The following is a 21439-nucleotide window of genomic DNA, read 5'->3' as shown; positions in this document are numbered from 1 at the left end:
TACAATATGTGGCTTTCTTGTCTGGCTTCTTTCATTTTGCATGTTTTCCAGGCTTATCCACAGTGTAGCGTGCATCAGTACTTCACTCCTCTTTATGGTCTGTAATATTCCTAACAACGCACTACCATTGGCCTAGTCATTCATCCACTGGAGGACACTTGGTTTGCTTCCACTTCCTGACTATTATGAATAAAGTTTCTAGGACAGAACAGTCGTGTGCAAGGTTTCATGTGGACATGCGTTCCCATTCCTCGGGGAATTGCCGGCCATATGGTAACTCTAATATCGGGAGGAACCGCCAAACTGTTTCCCGAAGCAGCTGCGCCTTTTCAATAAGAAACCTTCCGGGGATCCTCGGGGTCCCCACCTCAGGGCTGCCTCCACGGGGCCCCAGGCTCCTTCCTCCGGGCGCCCAAACCGCTGGGATCCCCAGGCCCAAACCTCTGCGGGAGCGACTGTGGGAAACGCACTTAGGGCCTCCCGCCTGGCCCCGCCCCCGCAGCGCTCGCAGCCGGAGGAAAACAGACGTTTGGCGGAGGCCCTGTGGACATTGTAGTTTCCTTCCTGGTCTGCCGCGTACAGACTTGGGTAAGGGAAACTACAATCCCCAGAACACCGCGGGGCTACGGCGGCCGGAGGGGCCATTCCGCGTGCCTCGCTCCCGCCCACCCTAGTGTCCCGGCAGCTCTCCAGGGCGTCTGTAAACACACCCAGACTGTCATGGAGGGGGCGGAGGGGGCGGTGGCCGCGGAGGGAGGCGTTTTGGGCCGCCTCCAGGGTCCGCTCTGCCATTCCTGAACTGGTCCCTCATCCCCGTGACTGTGGCATCAGGGAAGCGAACTGTTAGGCGAGAGGAGGCAGTCAGAACCATATCCCCTTCTTCCCCCGGGGCGGGGGCCGGGCCGGGCCCGGCCGGCGGAGCTGGGAGGGCAGGGGGAGGGAGCGCCTGGCCAGGCTGGCCTGCCTGCCGAGATGGATGACAGTAAGGTAAGTCCTGTGGTCTGCACGCGCAGCTGCCGCCGCCGCCGCCGCCTGCTTGTCGCTAAGTCCCGCCGCTGAGCCTTAGCTCTGTAGTCCATGCCAACACCCAAGAAACACCTGCCGTAGGTGTCCCCGCGCCTTCAGTTAGTACCCAGGGTACCCACCCAGGAATTCGGGGGACAGCGGGCCGCGTTGTTCCCCAAAGGGCCCTCTCCTCCGGGAAATTTTCACTCTCGGGGCAAGCTTGTTTGTCAGCTTCTCCAGGTAGTGCCAACCCTAGTCCTGGACTCGCCGACCGAGATACGTGAAGGAATTACTTTGCTTTCCCTTTTTGCCTGCCCTTGCCCCCGCCCAGGCTTTCTCTAGGTTAGAGATCTTAACTAGGACACCCTGAACCAGCCCTGTTTCCCTTGACTGTTCCCCTTTCTTCTCTCCTGCGCCCTTACTCAATGCCCCATTCATATAATCAGTTCACTCCCCCTTTGAGCTATTTTCCTGTGGTTGGTTGGAACACTTTGCTAAGCTCCTGTTGCTATTCGTCCAGAGTCTGGAAGCTAACCTCCTCTGGAAAGCCTTCTCTACGAAAAGTAGTGAATCCCTTCTTGTTCATCTGTCTTAATAACCCATCACCACCCCCTTTCTCTCTCCACATCCGTTACCCTTATGACTATAAGAGCAGTGTCCATTATTGGTCATTCATATGTATAACCTTTTTGTCTTTGTGTCTATCCACGTTAGTGTTGACCAGTTTTATTTCACGAAGATAGGGATGGTTGGCTTATTGATCATCAGACTTACAGAATTTGCCAGTTTTTGAAGTGGGAATTGCTCCTTCCCTCTGCTCTCCAGAGGTCTTACTTTCTTACACTCTTCAGCATGCTGCTGGAGGGAGCCTTTTTCTTTGTTCGGGTGCCCTTTTCCCCTTGCAGGTAACCGGTAACATTTTGCTGCTGTCCAATTTTGGTTTCACCTATCTATCAGAGAGATTGGAAAGATTCCCAGCTTCTCTGTACTACTGTTGGTGTTATTCTACATGATCTCCTCTTCCTGTACCTGCAGAAGGCTCTGAGAAAAGTGATAGAAGGGAAAGCCCAACACAGTACTCTGGAATTGGGACTCACCTGGAGAAGCAGTCTGCTTGTGAAGTAGTAAACCCCTCCTAATAGGAAGTGGTGTTTCCCAGACAGAAAGGGGGAGTTCTAAACGTTCCAGAAAAATCAGAAAATAACTTTTCCAAAAAGCCTTTGCTAGCTTGCTCTTTCAGTGTTAATTTTGAAATTAAATCCACAAATTGTATCCTTTATCTTTCCCAGAAAATAATGTTATGGCTGTTTAAGAATGCCAAAATAACATATTGTTCTTTATTTTTTTTTTTAAATTTGAGACTCTCACAGAATGGTCTACATAATTTTCAGTTGTTTCCTTTTCACACCTTTGAAACATTTAATAACTTTCTCAAAGTCTTCAGTAATCTCAAAGAAGTCCAAGAAAAATGCTTAAGATTTTGAGTTACTTTACTTAGCTATAAACCCACATAGGAGTTATTTCTAAAACAAGCAAACCCTTAGGGGGCATAAAAAAATTTTATTGTTTTGCCTAAAAGAATGAAATTAAATTTCAGGGGTAGACTATTCATATCTTACTTCCTATAGGGTACCAGGTACACAAAATAAATTGGGTTTTCATTCTTTATTAATTCATTGTTTTAATGAAAGAATTTAGAAACCAGCAGTTTCTGAAATCTTTAATGAGTGGAAAACAAAATCCATTTCAGATGTCTATGGATGAATAGTGCTCTGTGAATACACCACTTTCACTTTGACTGCTTGTCATAGGTTTGGGTGAGTAATATTTAAGTGTCATGTACAGAAAGACTGGGCTGCTTTCCGCAGTCAGACAGCGTGAAACAGCCCTTAAGTAATAAGGCTTTGGCAGTGCCCAGTCCTGCCTTTCTCTGGGCTCCAGTTGTTACAATCCTGCAAAATTGTATTGTCTTCCTAGTACATACAAACGTTCATACTCACACACATAACATGCTTCTTCTTCACATTAGGTATGGGTGATGGCGTCTCAGGTTCCATTGTTCCCTGAAGGGCAGGTGAGGATTGGGGCTTGGACGTATGGGAGCTGTGCTGGTGAGAGCACAAAGGATGACAAACACTGACAGCAAGGCCAGGGAACAGGAAGAGGATGAAGCAAGCAGGAGCAGCAGTGATAGGAAGGCAGTATTTGAATGAGCAGGTCAAGAAACAGATGATGATCATGGGAGGCCCTCCCTTTAGAAAGATTCTGTATCCTGAGTTGTTTTCATTGGTGGTGCTAAATGAGTTTGCCAGGAGCTCTCCACATTCTGCCTCCTGGAGTAAGAGCAGGACAAATCTGAATGTGGGTGCAGCTTTGCCTCTCAAGTGTCTAGGATTGTGCCTAATACCGCATAGAGTACTGGTTGTTAATAGTGATTGAATTGAGTTGGAACAGAGTGGCATTACAGAGAATGCCCTAATGTACCTGGGCTTTATTAATGAGTTTCATTGAGCCAGCCAGCCAGAGTATGCAGTTCAAATACCGAGTCGATCTCTACTAGGTTAGTTGGGAAGGAATAAATCTTGGCTAAGTTATTTTAATTTTCCTGAACTTACATTCCGCCCGTTGAGTGGTCTAATACCTTCTTCACAGGCTTTGTTGAGGCTTAGAAATAATGCCTCGAGTGCAGAGTCTATAACACATAGTAGGCACTCAGAAAATGTTATCATCATTGTATCACCTTGCAGTGACTTCCTTGGTCCTCAGCACAGTGTAGTAGGCACCTAACATGCTCATTTTACTAATTCTTTTTTTAAAATACATTTTTATTGATTTCAGAGAGGAAGAGACAGAGAGGAACATCAACAATAGAATCATTGATCTGCTGCCTCCTGCACAACCCCTATTGGGGATCGAGCCTGCAACCTTTGACCAGAATTGAACCTGGGACCCTTCAGTCCCCAGGCCCACACGCTCTCCACTCAGCCAAACCAGCTAGGGCTCATTGTACTAATTCTTAAGTGCATTCTGTTGTGTAACTTTTGTGGCTCTGTTTACTTCTGAACTACCCTTTGCTCCTAACTATGCCCCCAAATGGGATAGGGGCAATGGGATGGAACATGATATGAACTTAAACTGTGCCCTAAACCAGCAGTCGCCAACCAGTGATCCTCAGACCACTGGTGGTCCGTGAGGTCTGAAAGGTTGGCAACCACTGGTTTAAGGAAACCTTTGGAGCAGCGGTCACCAACCGGTGGTCCGTGGACCACTGGTGGTCTGTGAGGTCCAAAAGGTTGGCAACTGCTGCCCTAAACTGTCAGATTATGTGAGAGAGGGAGTCTCCTGAGTCCACCTGCATGCCCACCTCTACAAAAAAGTGCTTGTTCTTATGAAAGCCTTTTCTCCCTGACCTGCTCCATTCAGTTACAAAGAAAATTGAAATGCGATATTTCCAGAGGCTTTGATCATAGACAGAAGGCTCTTGTTTTATATTTGACTTTTATGTTTATTGAGTGAATGAATGAATGAGTAAATTGAAATATCCTAGACCAGATATGTTCTTGCCGCAGACTATGAATTGATAAAAGACCACCATACTTTATTGCCCAGCCTGACAGTTTAGGGCATCAAGTTCCAGTTGAGGGGCTGATGAGAGGGTGGCCAGCTGCTGGTCACAATATGTTTCTGTGGGCTACTGTTCTCCTCCATACTTCCTTTCCACCTGCCTGACCCACAGTTATCTGAAAGTGAGGTTTCTTACATCTTCCTTAGGTTAGAAGACAGGTTCTTTTGTTCCATTCAGTTGTTGTGAGTAGTGCTAGTTCTTGCAAAAATTTTAAGTTAGTCAAAAAAATCTCTTTGATTTTCCCAGACCTGAGCTTTGGCCCCTGAAGTGCCCACTATTGGCCCCTTAGCCTTCCTTTACAGTTGGAGCTACCCTCCTTGGGCAGCACCACAATGCACAGACATTTTCTCCCTTTTCTGTTTTTCTATTCCATCAATACTTTCCACAGGACTAAGACAGACGAGCCACCTCATCTACTAAATAAATACCTGACAGTAGACATTAATATTTTAAAGTGCCTGCCTTTCCGATCTAGGTTACATGAACATTTTAACCAGGTTGCCTCTACAGATAGTTTAACCCTAAGGGGTAATTTTAATACTACACAAACCAATTGAAATTGGAGTTTAAATAATGTTTTGCTCTTCTCAGAAAAGTTCATTTTTTTTGTTAATTATCAGACATTTGTTGGACACCGAATATGTATAGGCACTATGCTAAACAGTAGAGATACAGGGGTCTATAAGAGTTTGTAACTATTCTCAGGAGCTTATATTGCAGTGGACAAGGCAGACACATAGGAAAATAATTACAATATAGTGAAGTAAGAAATGAAGGCAGTAGAGGCAGAGTGGTTTGGGGGTATTAGAATGGATGCCTAATTGTCTGGGTATGTCAGCCATGGGTCACACAGTAGGAATGAATCTGTAAGGAAGGATAGGAGTCCCCCAGAAAATGAGGAAAGGGAATATCCTGTTCTAAAGCTTATTGCACTGGCAAATAAGTATTTTGTTACAAACTAGAGCAGGAATTGGCAAATTTTCTATAAAGGGCCATTAAAGTTGTTTTAAGCCACCAAGTTTGTGGTAATGGTTACAGCAGCCACAGGAAACTCGTATACTGGCTGTGGTGACCTAGTAAGCAGTGCTGAGCCAAAGGTCTTCTCTTGAGCTTGAGAGTGACATCGCCAAAGGGCCATTAAAGTTCATCCTCCCTGTAATGATCAGGTATTACTCTTTTACAGTGAAGAAAAACACACCAAAATACACTAAATTAAAAATACAATCATAATAAATTGAAAAGAAAGGTTTGTTTGGCAGCTCTTTGCAAGATGAATAACTAAGGAAAGGGGGATAGAAAAAGAGGGTAAAAGGGGGGGTAGGGAGACCCATTGGGAACCTATTGTAATAATCTCTGAGGGCCCTGCCTAATGTAGGCAGTAGGAATAGAGAGGAGGAGATTTTATAAAGTAATAAATTGCCACGACTTCAGTGGGTGGGTGTGGAGATTCACAATAGGTAAACAAAAATTTCAAGGAAGCATAAAATGAACAGGTTTGTTACTTAACCTCACCACTGCCTTCCCAAGTGCCTAATGCCACAGTGAGTTGGATTAAATGAATGACTCCATAGCATTAATATAGCAGTGTGTATTTAACACCTGTCAGTTTTAGGTAGAGCCTTTTTGGGGAATTATATGTTCAAGTTAAAGAGTATTACCTAGCCGAAACCGGTTTGGCTCAGTGGATAGAGCGTCGGCCTGCGGACTGAAGGGTCCCGGGTTCGATTCCTGTCGAGGGCATGTACCTGGGTTGCGGGCACATCCCCGGTGGGAGATGTGCAGGAGGCGGCTGATCGATGTTTCTCTCTCATCGATGTTTCTAACTCTCTATCTCTCTCCCTTCCTCTCTGTAAAAAATCAATAAAATATATTTTAAAAAAAGAGTATTACCTAGGAACCTAGGGAGAATAGTCATGCTTGATGACAGTGAGTTATCTTATGACAAGTTGCTATAATGCAAATCAAAGGACTTGGGTCTAGACCAGTGATGGTGAACCTTTTGAGTTCGGCGTGTCAGCATTTTAAAAAACCCTAACTTAACTCTGGTGCCGTGTCACATGTAGAAATTTTTTGATATTTGCAACCATAGTAAAACAAAGATTTATATTTTTGATATTTATTTTATATATTTAAATGTCATTTAACAAAGAAAAATCAACCAAAAAAATGAGTTTGCGTGTCACCTCTGACACGCGTGTCATAGATTCGCCATCACTGGTCTAGACCCTTCTCTGACATTGAAAATCTCTGAACTAAAATTTTGTCATCATAAAAAAAAAATGTCATATATGAAGTAAGGAGATCGCTATGCATATCTGTGTGTGTGTGTCCGCTACCAGCACTCCCGTATATACAATTATCCTGCCCTTTGTAATGTTATTGTTTATTTCCTGTCTGCTGTGTTTCACGAGTCTAAAGACATTAAAAGTAAGGACCCTATCTTATATTAATAGTCCTAGAGTTTTACAGTGTTTGGGCATAGTGGTTGTTGAATAAATGAGTTAATTGTTCCCCTTTCCCTGAAAAAGATGAGGATGTAGGGTTTACCTTACCTGAAGTGGTGCGAGGTAGTATGAGAGAACATGCCTAACTCAAGGCCTTGTCCACTGCGAGTGCGCCCTCCCTGCACACCCCGATTGAGCCCTGCATTTAAGTTGTTCTTGTGCCTAAAATGAGTCAAGCGCCTTTTGAAACAGGATTTAATCTGAACCCTGGAGACCTCCTCTTTTCATAAGCCCCTGAAGAGCACGCAGCTACAGTCATGCCCCCTCTTTCTGCGGAAGTTAAACCTTTTGACTGTGAAGCCTGTGCCCTCTGCGCTCAGGCCTTTGCAAACTATTCTGTCTTTCTCTATAATGGTTAAATTTAGAATTATCAGGAACTCTCTCTTGGCTGAATCCAGTTGTTTTATCTTAATTCCCAGCCTTTTTGAACACATAAATTAGAAACATTCAAAAATCATAAAAAATACAGATGAGAAAAAAAAAGCTGCCTCACAGAAGAAATAGGAGAGAGCAAGGGGACAATGTGGTTATCACTGAGTTTGTGAAAATTTTATGAAGCATAGGTAAGAATTATTTTTGGCCCAGGGATATTTAAGGAATTTGTGAGGTTGATTTCAGTGTTAGTTTCTGGTTCCTAATTTCTAATTAACTTCCCCTATTCACCCCACCATCTTTATGGCTTATGAAATATATAAAGTTTCGTTAACTACTATAGTTGGCAACTAGTATAGTAACCTACATTTGTATAATAACCTTTCCTTTACAAAGTGCTGTCACACATTATACTTAAAATTTATAGTAATCCTGTGATATACTTGACTCTCTTGAAAACTGTACACTGATGAGATTTTAGCTTGCACCAAAAGCCAAAAATTCAATTTATTCCCGAGGAAAAGTTAAGCTAGAGAAGTGGTGTTAGGTGACTTAAAATGTAATTTTACAGGAGGTGACATAAGATACAGGAACCCTGGATTCATTTACTCTGCCTTTCTAATAAAAAGAAGGAATAAAATAGTTCCAATTTAAATATTTTGCTACCATGAAAACTAAACGAAGGGTTATAACTTTTGTTTGATTTTTATGACTATGCGAGGTGTGTTTCAAAAATCAATGAAATCTGTAAAGTACTCTGTGTTCTCTTGTTGGCTTCTCAAAGCAGCCACTCCTGCATTAATTAAAAACAGCAATATAGATAGTGTTGTGTGATGACTCATTTTACAACATAAAGAATAGATGTGATTACTATTTATTTCACTATAGACAAGAGTTTCTGCTGTAAATATATTGCTTTTTAAAAGCTGTAGCAAAGCAAGTACACTTTGTTTTAATGGAGGGCGATTTCAAAACATTTTATTAAAATTGTGCAGTTGATGTGATATAAGCATAATTTAGCCCATGGTAATATTTGGACCAACTAGTCATCCTGGAATTGCTAATCAAATATTTGACCCTGAGGGAAAATTTCCTGAGACATATATTATTATATTGGAACAAAGACATGATGATGCAGAATAGAAAGCTTTAAAAGACAAGTTTTTGAAAAGTTGAAACTAATTTGGGAGTAGTACTGAAGCAGCTAGCTTTCAAGATGGTGGTGGAAAGGAAAGACTTTTTCCCCCCTTCAATTTCATTTCAGAGCCATCCTATAAAATGCTAGATGCAGTGGCTAACCATCATGTTATGATACAGGGTATGTTAAATGTAGCTGATCCACATTTAAAGTGTGGTTTTCTTGACCCAACCATTATTCTTAGTAATGATCTGACCTTTATATGGCATTGTTAGTGTATGATATTAATAATGATTTCAAACAAATCCTTTGAGTTTTGTTACCTGGGAAAGCTTCTGCAGGTATTCTAATGACCTGCCAGTGTTGGATTGGCATCTTCTCTTTTAGAATGGCCTTTAAAGCCTCCGCAATATTCCTTTCAGTATACTTTTTATTCCCTGAGGGTAACTTTCAGAAAGAACTGGACATCATTCAGAACCTCGTCAGATAAACAAAGTGGATAATCCAGTTGTTTGGTAATTTAAAGAAAAATCTATTGCTCTAAAATAACGTAGCCTCCAAAGGCATATTGTATTGTGGCTTGTCAGAAATTGGCTCCTGAAGCACTTTCCAAACAAGCCTGTTCATTGTAATAAATGTACTCTCCCCGCCCGCCCCCCCCCCGCTTTGAAGGACTTCTTTAAAAAAAAAGTTATTTGATGTGTAACTTCAGGCTCATGTATGTAAAACTTCATCATCCTCATGGTTACATCTTGTATAAGAACTTGGGGAGGTTCCAAAGCTAAACAATGAAGGAGATTAGTTACTTTGCTAGTCACCAAATGCAGGTAAATGAATATCAGGTGGAAATCTCCTGAGACAATGTAGGAGATTTTACTATAATTATAGGTTTCTAAAAGCAGGAGAGAAGCCTTGTATGCATATATGCATAACCCATAGACACAGACAGTAGGGTACTGAGGGCCTGGGGGCAGGGGGAGGGCCGGAAAGGGTGTGTGTGGGGGGGGACATATGTAATACTTTCAACAATAAAGAATTATTTTTAAAAAATAATAAATAAAGGCAGAAGAGAAGTATCCTGAAGATTTCAGGGACTGCCTGTGTGTTCCTTTGAGCTCAATACATTTGAAGAGGGAATTTATCGTCAAATTGCTTAGGATACCTATTTGTTTTTATATATACGTAATTTTACATACAAATTTTGTTTTTCTGATTGTAAACATATAAAAATCATTAAAAATACAGGTGAGAAAAAGCTGTTTATAATCATACCTATCAGAGAAATATATGTTGATCTTTTGTTAATAACATCCTTTCTTTGTGTTGTTTTATAACATTGAGATTATACTGAACTTACAATTTTGAATATTGATTTTTTTAACTTACTATTTTATCAAGTCAATAAAAATTCGGCAATCTTTTAGTTTTTATTATCCAGTTACATATGGCTTATAAAGTTTATTGTTAAACTATCTGAATTTTATTATTGAAGAAATAATGAAAACTTATATTACTTCTGCTCTCAAATTCATAATATCAAAGGTACCAGAAAAACAAATTATGAAGCAGAGCCTCATAAAGCATTTGATGGGATTATGCTTTTTGAGTTCCATTCTTCATTAATTTATTATTATAAATATTTTCCATGCTAGTATGCAGCCATAGTCACTTTCCTAGACACAGAACTAAGACAAAAAATTATTTCTTCTCTCTCTTGCTGAAGGTGATTGGAGGCAAAGTAAAGAAGCCTGGCAAACGTGGTCGGAAGCCAGCCAAAATTGACTTGAAGGCAAAACTTGAGAGGAGCCGGCAGAGTGCAAGAGAATGCCGGGCCAGAAAGAAACTGAGGTATCAGTATTTGGAAGAATTGGTATCCAGTCGGGAAAGAGCCATATGTGCCCTCAGAGAGGAACTGGAAATGGTAAGAAAGTCTGTCAATAAATGCATGAAAAAAATCAACCTAAGCTTCACAGTCAAAGCATTAAAACATGAAGAAACCAGTTTTCACCTATTGATTCATTTGACAGACATGGGAAAGCATATTTATTGGTCATTCAGGATGTGGGCAAATAAGCATTTTCATACTCGACTAGTAGGAGTGGAATGTACATGACTATTTCATTGAAGGAGTATTTATGATAGAAAAATAATGGAAAATAACCCAAATATACAATAATAAGGGGTGGTTAAGTAAATGTTATTACATTCATATATTGGACTACTTTGCACCCAGTAAAAATCATAGTACACCTATATATTTCTTGATATAGAAAAACATTTACAATATATTGCTAAGTGGAAAAAGCAATATAACAATATGCTACAATATGAATAGTATGATACCAATTGTTTAAACATTTATTTATTTGGCATGTTTCATTCTTTCATTTATTCATTCAGATTTTGGGTGGTGGCTGTAGAAATGTAAAGGAGAATAGGTAAAAGAGAATTGAAACCCCATTACTGTGAGCTTAAGGGAGGAGGTGACAGGTTGGAGAAGAGAGAAATAATAGTACCATGATCATTACAAAACTAGGACAGGCAACCTCCACTCTTTAGAAGGTATGAAAATACGGTTAGGGCATAAAGAGAGTTCAGATATACACTATTCAGTAATTTTTTTTTTTTAGTATACTGAATTTGACTTATGCTATAATTATTTCTCACCTTCTGTAATGTAAGCCACTTGAAGGCATAGTCTTTGGAGTAATTAATCCTTTTATACCCTAATTCCTAGTACACACTCCGGCACTCTGGTAGAAAGTAGATGCCCTGGCTGGTTGGGCTCAGTGGATAGAGCGTCGGCCTGTGGACTGAAGGATCCTGGGTTCAGTACTGGTCAAGGGCACATGCCCTGGTTGTGCGCTCCGTCCCCAGTTGGGGGCGTGCACGAGGCAGCCAATCAATGATTCTCTCTCATCATTGATGTTTCTCTCTCTCTCTCCCTCTCCCTTCCTCTCTGAAATCAATGAAATTATATTATAAAAAAGAAAATAGATGTTTAGTGAATGTTTATGAAAGAGAGAAAGGAATTACAAAAGTATTTATTTTAGGAATAGAAGTAATAATGTGATCATTAGCCAAAAGAGATGAATACTAATTGGTAGCGCACTGTGGGGAGACATTCTTTTAACCAGAGGGGCCTTTTTAATCTGAGCAATACTCCAGTATGTCATCAGAAGATTCAGCAGCAGTTTCCACCCTCTTGTGAAAGATGGCAGGCCTCATCCATGTCCTAGGTTGGAAATAGGAAGTGCAATGGAGGATGGAATCCCCAGCAGCCAATTTGACTTGTTGACATGGGAGTTCTTAGCATTTCTACCAGTAGTTCCTGAACTCTGACCAGTAAAATTTTACTTAAATATATTTCACATATTTCAGTACAAGCAGTGGTGCATGGCAATGGACCAAGGAAAAATCCCTTCTGAAATAAAGGCCCTACTGACTGGAGAAGAGCAGAGCAAATCTCAGCAGAACTCAACCAGGCACATGAAGGCTGGGAAGACAGACGCTAACAGCAATTCCTGTGAGTACAGCACCTGGAGAGTTTCTGTGTATGTAGAGGAGGGTCTTAAGGTAGGATTTCTATTGACCACTTGCCTACGTATGACTTTTTTCCCTCTGTATATTTATCTTTAAATAAATAAAATGTTGATGTTTATAATACACTAATAAGCAATTGAAATGAATAGATTATAAATACTGAAATGCATTTTACATGGGGTCTATAAAGTGCAACTGATAAATTTATGGAAATGTTTTTTTATTATGTTGACCTACTCCATAAATGGGAGTATACCATTCTAGTTATTGTTAATAATAATACCTTTTATTTGTATTTTGCATTACAGTTTGCCAAGTATTTTCACTTAAATTAAGTATCTTAAGTATTTCCTCCAATAATTATATAAAGGTGTTACACTTTTTATTTTATAGATGAAGAAATAGCAGAGGTGTATGTGCCAGGTCCTCACCTAGTCCAGGCTGTGTCTTGTATAGTGGCCCATCACTATAAAGAATTATTTTATTAAGGCAAAAGTCACATAACATAAAACTAATATTTTAAAGTAACAATTCAGAGGCATTTATTACATCTAAAATGTTGTGCAACCACCACCTCTATCTCGTTGCAAAACATTTCATCACTCCAAAAGAAAACCCTAAACTCATCACAGCAGTTACTCACTATTACCCTCTCCCTCCAGCCCCTGGAAGCTATGAATCTGCTTTGTGTCTCTATGGACTTATCTAATCTGGACATTTCATATAAATGGATCCCTCAGCATGTGACTTTTTGTGTCTGGCTTCTTTTACTTAGCATAATGTTTTCAAGATTATTCACATTGTAGCATATACCGGTACTTCATTCCATTTTATGGCTGTATAATACCCCTTTGTATATGGATACCACAACTTGTTTTCCATTCATTCATTTATGGATTTTTATTTCTATCTCTTGGCTATTGTGAACAGTACTGCTATGAACATGCATGTACAAGTGTGTGTTTGAGTAACTGTTTTCAATTCTTTTGGGTATATACCTAGAAGTGGAATTGCTAGGACATATGGCAATTCTATATTTAACTTTTCCAGGAACCACACAGTTTTTCACAGTGGCTGAAATATTTTACACTCCCACCAGCAATATATGGAGCTTCCCATTTCTCTACATCTTTTCAATACTTTTTATTTTCCATTTTTAAAAACTATAGCCTTCCTGGTGGGTGTGAAGTGGCGCCTGATTGTGGTTTGGATTTGCATTTCTCTAATGACTAATGATGTTGAGCATCTCTTCATGTGCTTGTTGACCATGTGTATATCTCCTTTGAAGCTATGTATCTTTAAGTCCCTTGTCCATGTTTTAATTGAGTTCTTTTTCATTTTATTGTTCAGTTGTAAGAGTTCTTTATGTATTATGGATTCTTTTACCAAATATATGATTTTCAGATATTGCTCCCATTCTATAGGTTTTCATTTTCTTGATAGTGTCCTTTGGTGCACAAAAGATTTTAATTTGGAGGAAGTCCAGTTTATTTTTCTTTTGTTGTTTGTGCCTTGTATGTCATATCTAACAATCCATTGCCAAATCCAAGATCATGAAGATTGACCCTTATGCTTTTTTTCTAAGAGTTTTTTAGTTTTAGCTTTTACCTCTAGGTCATTGATCCATTTTAAGTTAATTTCTCTATATGGTATGAGGTAGGGGTCTAAATTAATTACTTTGCATGTGAATATCCAGTTGTCCCAGCCCCATTTGTTAAGGAGACTGTACAGATTTTAGAATGAAGATGTCATGTCATTGATTTCTTCATCATTGAGGTTGCTTTGGGAGCACTTGAAATAGTTATTAGGAAATATCATAACATTTTATTTTTAAAAAATTTTTATAAAATTGAAGTACTGGCTTGTTAACTTTTATTAGATGAGGTAATGTTTGCTTAATCTAAATTGAATTAAGGAAATAAAAAGTTTTCCTTCAGTCTGTATTTTAAAATAGCCTTCCTGTAGATAGCAAACTTTAAGTTTTTTTTATTGATTTTTTTGGAGAGGGGGCATGGGAAATATATAGAGGGAAACATTGATGTGAGAGAGAGACATGGATCAGTTGCCTCCCCTATGCTCCACACTCCCCAACCAGGGGTCAAACCTGCAACCCGAGCATATGGCCTATCAGGAGCTGCCCCGCGACCTTCCAGTGCACGAGATGACACTCCAACCAACTGAGCCACACCGACCAGGGCTGGATACCAAACTTTAAAAAGTTTTTTCATGCATTTTTAAAAACAGATTAAATTTCATAGACTTTAAAACCATTCTTACATTGGTAACTTTGATTTGTTTTTCAGGGTGAAGATCATATAAAATGTTGAGTCAGTGATTGAAGTCAATATCCTGATTCCTAGGAAGGATGAATAGACAAGATTGTATTACTACCTACTGCTCCACAGTCATCTCTGTAAATCTGCAGTTTCTACCAAATGTGTGATCCTGGATCTCAAAGGATTTTGCTTTAACTTTTAACACTTAGAAAAATGTACAAACATTCTGGTTGGCATTGCCACCCATGGCATTTAATATGTTGTAATGCTTGAAAACACAGGAGTAGAGAAAAATGGGTAAAGATTGTATTTTTGCACCTTAACTCCACATTGCTTTATTGGTTAATTTATATTCTTTCCATGTAATTGTATGTGTATATGTGTTTAGGTGTCACCTCCTTTCATGTTTTTGATTGCCCTGCAAAGAGAAACCAAATGGGCTGATGACTAAGTTCTTAGCCTTAAGGACCTAATTTTATTTCTTTATATGTACTTGATAACGTCTATTTTCTGCATGAACCAAGATTTCTCCTGTGAGCCATTCCAGCATAAGCTGTGAATCTGTATTAACCAATATATACATTTCTATTTTTATAATCCATAATGATATGCCAGTTTTAAATAATGTACATGTTAACAGCGTCCATCAGAAAAGCCCTCAAGACAGCCTCTGTTTAAAACTTTTGTTGCTGTCTTCTCAAACTGTATTTAAAACAGTTTGCTAGGGCCTAATCCATACTTGGAGAATAATTATTCAAATCTTATTTTTAAACAAGAAATAACCTTTTAGGCATTTCAGAAGCATACATCATCTTGACAATCCAGGGTGTATACGTATGTATGTGTTTCTATTGTATGTCTATTGTATGTGTATGTGGGGAGGGCAGGAGTGAATGTTCACACATATTTCTTTGTGTAGTCAACTAACTTGGAAAATTTTCCTAAAGAGAATAGATTAAAATTAGCTGCTGAGATTGAGTTTCTGCCTCAAGAGATCTGGAACAAAATGAGGGACAAACTGCTGATGGACCTAATGGCTGTAGCCATAACCAAAACACTTACTCTGTTCCTTGACATGGGTTTCCTTATGAATGTGTTCTGAGCCAGAACGAAACACACTGTAGGTGTGCATCTGGTTCAGGCCCGGCTACGCCTCCATGCTGGAGTGAAACACTGGAGCTAGAGTTGTGCGCAGCACCACACTAGGAGGTGCACAAGCGCAGAGCAGTCCTTTCCAGTTCCCATCAAAGCAACATTCACTTCTCCCTGGCCACCAATGGAGGGATGGTTGAGGAATCCAGCTCATACTATGATACACTCAAATAGACCTAGGAATCTTCTGATTTCCCCATTGAGAGTCTCTCTCTTCTCTTTCCCATAGTTAAATCAGGAGTTGTGTGCCCTGTTGCTGCTAAATTATAATTGTCCTTGGCTCTAATGAAGCAAATATTTGGCTTCCAAACAAAATATGTTTTGTTACGAAATGGTCTGTGAGGAGGAACATGAGATAGACCACACAGTTTCCGATAACAAGGTACTTCCCCACCCCTTCTCTTAGGCTATGCATTTGAATAAAGTGCCTCCCCTTAGCTGAGTTCCTAAAGATCTCTTGTGCTTAGGTTGCAAACTCAGATCTCTAGTCCAGTCCTGTGCGACTACTGATATACCACTAGCCCAGACTGTTGGGTCTCTCTATGTTTTGGTGGACAGGGGGGTTTAAGAGTATTTAATGTCTTTTTAGGATCACAAATATAGATAAAGGATTGTTAATATTCAGGCTTTCAGAATTTAAGTGTTTTAAATATAGTGTTCAGGTTGTAATGGGTCTGTTTTGCCATATGGTCTACTCAAATGTATATTTTTTATTTTGCAAAACAACCCAAGCAAGATGTACTTATTCTGTGTTACTTTGTTTAGTACCTTTCGAATTCCCCAGAAGAGTTGTTTTCAAAGCAAACATTCCAAAATGAATGTGGCTCTTCAATGGAATGTCTCCATTGTGCTTGAAGTATTTCTTCTCTGGTTGCAATTTTAAATTACAGGGTCATTTATCTGAGCTATATCTCCCCAAACCGCCCCCCCCCCCCCGACACACACACACACAAGCCCCAGTACCTTTATAAGAGCAGTGACTCTGTCCTCAGGTCAGGTAGAAGATGTATAATTTGGGGTTGAAAGTAAATTACAATTTATTTGAGTTTATTCCTAAACCTATCTATTGGGTCTTTTGGAGTAGATCAAAACCAAGAGAAAGTTCCTTGGTTTTAAAAAGGAATGTTTGATCGCTTTGGGAATTGTGCTCGCTGCACGCTTTGGCCACTTGAAGCATGTCAATAAATGTCACTGATTAAAACAGCTGGAGCATTTCTTTCCCCATTTCAGTTAGGGAGCAGCACACGGACACCTAGCATCTCTCATGTACCTGTAATGACAGGCCGAGGGGGCACAGCGCAGGGTGAGGATCGGTGAGCTCCGTCCCTCTGGAGCAGTGCTGTTCTCCTCGCTCTCTGAGTCAGAGGGATGTTCTCTTTTTCTTTTTCACCCACAGAAAGGAAGTTAAGGGGGGAAATATGTTTGTATATTTAGACCAGTCATAATCTGTCACTAATTTAGCATAGACCTGCCATATAATACGGTGGCTGAAGATAATACAGAATAAGTCTGACCAGGCCAAGGTTTAGGATATGGTTGAAGTTCTTAAAATTTTTTTCTATTTTATCTAAAATATTTCTGTTGTATTTAAATCAGGATCTATCTTACTGCAGCAAATTCATATCACAGTTTACCAGCTAATTGGCAGTATTTATCAGCTTCAACATTTAGCATTTTCTTTTATCATCTTTGAGTTATGATAGACTTGATTTGGCTTATTACAAAAAGTGTAGGTTTAAACTGGACTTGCCTTTAGTTAAAATAAAGGGAAACATAAATGCTATATTTCACAATAAATCAGTTGCTTATTATTAATTACATATTTAGTTTTAAGGGAGAGGAAGATTACTGTTAAACCACATGGTATTTGGGGGCATTGAAGGGATTTTTCTTTCTCTGAAGAGCATTGTACAATTATATTTTTATGAAAAATAAAATATCTTCACCAGAGATATCTCAAATTGTCTGCTTCACTATACTGAACTATGTATAAGAATAAAGTAGTGAAAAAAGTGTAAGATTTAGGCAGAAAACTGGTCTTGGATCCATTATCTGAGTCACCCTGAATTATTTAATTTTTCAGCCTGTTTCCTCATCTATTGGAAAAAGAGGGAGGATGCCCTTGTCGGTGTGGCTCAGTTGGTTGGAGCATTGACCTGTACACCAAAAGGTTGTGGGTTCGATCCCTGGTCAGGGCTCCTAGGGGAGGCAGTTAATCAGTGTTTCTCACATTGATGCCTCTCTCTCTCTGCCTCTGTCTCTCTCCTCTCTTCTCCTCTCTCTGGAATCAACTGAAAAAAAAAAATGAGAGGGTAACTTTCCTAGAATAAGTAATTGGTAAGCTAAATACAAGTTATGAGAAACTGCTTCTTATGTGGTAAAGGATTACATTAAATTCAAAAATATTCACTTATGCCTGGGTTTAACTATTATTAGACTTTAAACAACTGAAGATAAACGTTTATTAAATGAGCTAGAATCTAAATATGTAGTGTTGCAGGTATCATGTTTCAGACCTCTTTGTAGCTATTTCATGCCTGCCCCTAAAATGGTATATAGGTGGAGGCTGTCTTTAGCAATACAGTAGTCCCCCCCCTCACCGTGTTCTTCACTTTTTGAGGTTTCAGTTACCCTTTGTCAACCACAGTCTGAAAAGACTGAATGGAGAATTGCAGAAATAAACAATTGATACGTTTTCAATTGCCCGCCAGTCTGAGAAGCTGGATGATATCCACGCCATCCTGCTCCATCCCGTGAGTCACTTAGTCAATTGCCCCTTTTCCAGCGTCTCCACCTGTATACGCTCCCCACCTGTTCGTTACTTTGGTAGCCATCTAAGTTACACACGGCTCAGCACTGCAGAGCCCAGCACTTGTGGGGGTCATTTTCCTGCAGAACTAAAAATCATACATTCTACATATTATATAAGGTTGACAGTTTTTAAAGCAACACATACTTTTTAAAGAGACTCCTTTTGAGAAAGAATACAGAGCTTTGGACTAGAAGTTTTCAGTTGAGCAAGAAGTTTAAAATGGCCCAACTTGTGGGGGCTCAAAAAATTCAAGAGGGTCTGAGGAAATGAAATGGACCTAAAATTAATTTAACTGCCTACTTACCAGGAGCATGCAAACATTTACTTTTAGGGAAAGTCTAGGTTACACTGGTATGAAACGGTCCATGAATTCTCAGAGTCAAATGATAAAAGGAGCAGGAAAGAGAGAAGCCCTGGTAAGTGTGGGTGAAACCACTGCCAGTTTCGTGGTCTGATGGTGGTTGTTTTTTAACGATACCATTTGTAAAATGGGTTTAAAATAATATTTTGACTAGTGACTTCACGTCTATAAAAGGTATTAATTATTTTGGAATTTTTCCAGTGTTTAGATGCTTTGTGTTTTGAACACACTGATTGATTAGTTAATCTACAGCTGCCTCTGGGTGCTCAGCAATTTTCCTGTCTTGTTGCTATGAGACAGGACTTCTCTGGAACAGCCAGTGTGACTGACAGGCATCTGAAGAGGCGGTGGGCTCTGCCTGCCGGCCACAGTGCCATCAAGCGGCCATTCTGTAGAACAGTTTGACAAAGTCGGTTTGCATTTCCACTAATGACAGCACCTTCAAGTCATCTCTGTTCCAGGCCAATGAGCAGGGGAACGGGACAGCGGGGAACTGTTCCTACTCTTTTCATATGCTTCTGCACACAGGGAGGAGTTTATCTCCAATACATGAATCATGCCACGGCAAGCAGAATGCGAAAGGATATTGGACTGGTAGTAGAAGGCATTTTCGTTTTCCCCTACTTTGACATCTGTTGGTCTTAATTTCCTCTTCTAAACGAGAGGCTTGTGCTAGGGTCTCCCAACATCCCTTCTCCTCTAAAAATCTCTAATTCTTTGCTTCTTTTACATGTGGTTCTTACAGAGGGATGCACCCTCCAAGCTGATGCTGGTCACGTAACTCGAGCAGATCTTGTTGTGTGGCTCTGAAACTGAATTGGGGCAGGTGGTAGCAAAGCTGGAGAGGTGAAGGGAGGGACCGGGCCCATCAGGAGAGGCAAAACTGCCAACTTACCTGGCGAATGACTGCTCCCAATGCCTGGTGGGTAAAATTGTTCTTCCTGGGCAAGAACTCTGGCCCAGGGAGTCAGCTCCAGGCATCCTGGGTAAACCTGTGCTGGCAGGTCCACAGGGAAGCACATCTGAACAGGATGTGCAGGTTGGTTACACGAATGCTTTCACAGAAGATGAGAAGAAAGGGTGAAATTCAAATTCCACCTCAAAGGATGCATCCCTCTCCCTTCCTCTGAGTCTATGGGAACCTGGAGTCAGGGAGGAGAATTGCTACTCTGAACCCCACCACACCCTCCATTCTCACTTTCTTGAATTCCTGTTTGGAAACTACGGGAATCAGATTTGTGGTGCGCATCATTGTGTACCTGATAAGGAGACTGGAGTGATTTTCTCATTCTCTTCAAAAGCCTGCCTCTCTGCGCCTTAACTCTAGTTTTTGACAGGCAAACGTAAGGTCTGGTGAATGTTCTTGTGTTGCTGAGACTTATGCAAATATTCATAAATCTGGGCATTATATCTGATTTTCTCCAGTTTCAGGATTAAGTAAGATAATAGGAATATTACATATTAAACTAAACTAACTAAGATATAGTGAATTATCAACATGCTGAGAGAATATAGCTGCATTTTCAGAGGTCATGAAATTTTGGTGCTCCCTCGGTTATAATTCAACATTTTGTCATTATTTGGGGGCATTTAAAAACTGTACTTTCTATAACAAGAGTTTTTATGAGATGGTCTCACTGAATTTCTACTTCCTGGGTAAACTCATAGAACATTAGAGACAGGATAGAGCTTAGCAATTTTCTGGTCTCTTTTAGTTTAAACTGAGACCTATAATATACATAAGAATAAATTAAAATGAATTAAGTTTAACTATTTACAATCTAACTTTAAAAAATAATATTCCATTTAGAGGAGCAGAAAATAAAATCACTTCTATTTTTTTGAACAAGTTTGACTATAAAATTCAAGGGCCAAGTGAGAGAAACATTGGCCTCATTTTGTCATTTTTAGAGTGCCATTTGCAAACGTGGAACGAAGGAAGGCCCTGGCTGGCAGCTGGAAGGCCCTGATAGGCCCTGATTGCCGGCCAGGCCTAGGGACCTAGTAAGAATATAAGGAGAGCCCTAACCGGTTTGGCTCAGTGGATAGAGCGTCGGCCTGCAGACTGAAGGGTCCCAGGTTCGATTCCGCACAGGGGCATGTACCTTGGTTACAGGCACATCCCCAGTTGGGGGTGTGCAGGAGGCAGCTGATCGATGTTTCTAACTCTATCTCTCTCCCTTCCTCTCTGTAAAAAATCAATAAAATATATATTTAAAAATATATATGAGAAAGAAAAGGAAGGAAAACATAGCTATTATTTTTATCTTTTGAATGCATTGAAGGAAGCACCACCACTTATAAACATCAGCTATGTAAATATTTGCAGATTAAATGCCTTATTGTTATTCTTTGCCTCAAATATCAAAGCCAATCTCGTCTTGTTTCCCTGCGCCTGGTGAGGTGGGGAGGTACAGGGTTCTCTCTGTGTCTCAGAAATTCAGCACTACAAGTCCAAGAACCTATCCACGGACAAGGACGAGGTGAGGGCCAGCTCATTCAATTTCATCTAGACTCTCCTTTTAAGAATGGCCAGCTTCTCTAAAACCTTAGACTTCCACCAAAGCAGTAGCCAGAAAGCCTATGGAGGCCTGGATGGGTTTGGCTGCTCATGTGTTCTCTAGAGACGCTGCTGTAATGTCAAGGAAAGA

The 21439-nt window shown here is 40.1% G+C and overlaps 1 protein-coding gene across 1 annotated transcript; it reads left to right on the top strand.

Annotated features, from left to right (window-relative positions):
• The first annotated feature begins 923 nt into the window (after nt 1-923).
• CREBL2 (cAMP responsive element binding protein like 2) lies at nt 924-16812 on the top strand. Its single transcript, XM_081084262.1, has 4 exons — nt 924-987; nt 10368-10565; nt 12026-12170; nt 14491-16812. Exons 1-4 carry the CDS (start codon nt 973-975, stop codon nt 14493-14495), a joined length of 363 nt encoding a protein of 120 aa, XP_080940388.1. The 5' UTR covers nt 924-972; the 3' UTR covers nt 14496-16812.
• Nucleotides 16813-21439: the final 4627 nt, after the last annotated feature.

This window comes from Myotis nattereri (genome assembly GCF_964212035.1).
Source record: "Myotis nattereri genome assembly, chromosome: 2".
Lineage (NCBI taxonomy): Eukaryota > Metazoa > Chordata > Mammalia > Chiroptera > Vespertilionidae > Myotis > Myotis nattereri.
Note: the sequence above shows the minus strand (reverse complement) of the source record. Positions and strands in the feature narration are given on the sequence as shown.

Excerpts from the sequence above, each read along its gene's own strand:
- CREBL2 (XM_081084262.1), top strand. Across the intron at positions 10,566-12,025 it reads TCAGAGAGGAACTGGAAATG|TACAAGCAGTGGTGCATGGC; the intron begins GTAAGAAAGTCT and ends CACATATTTCAG.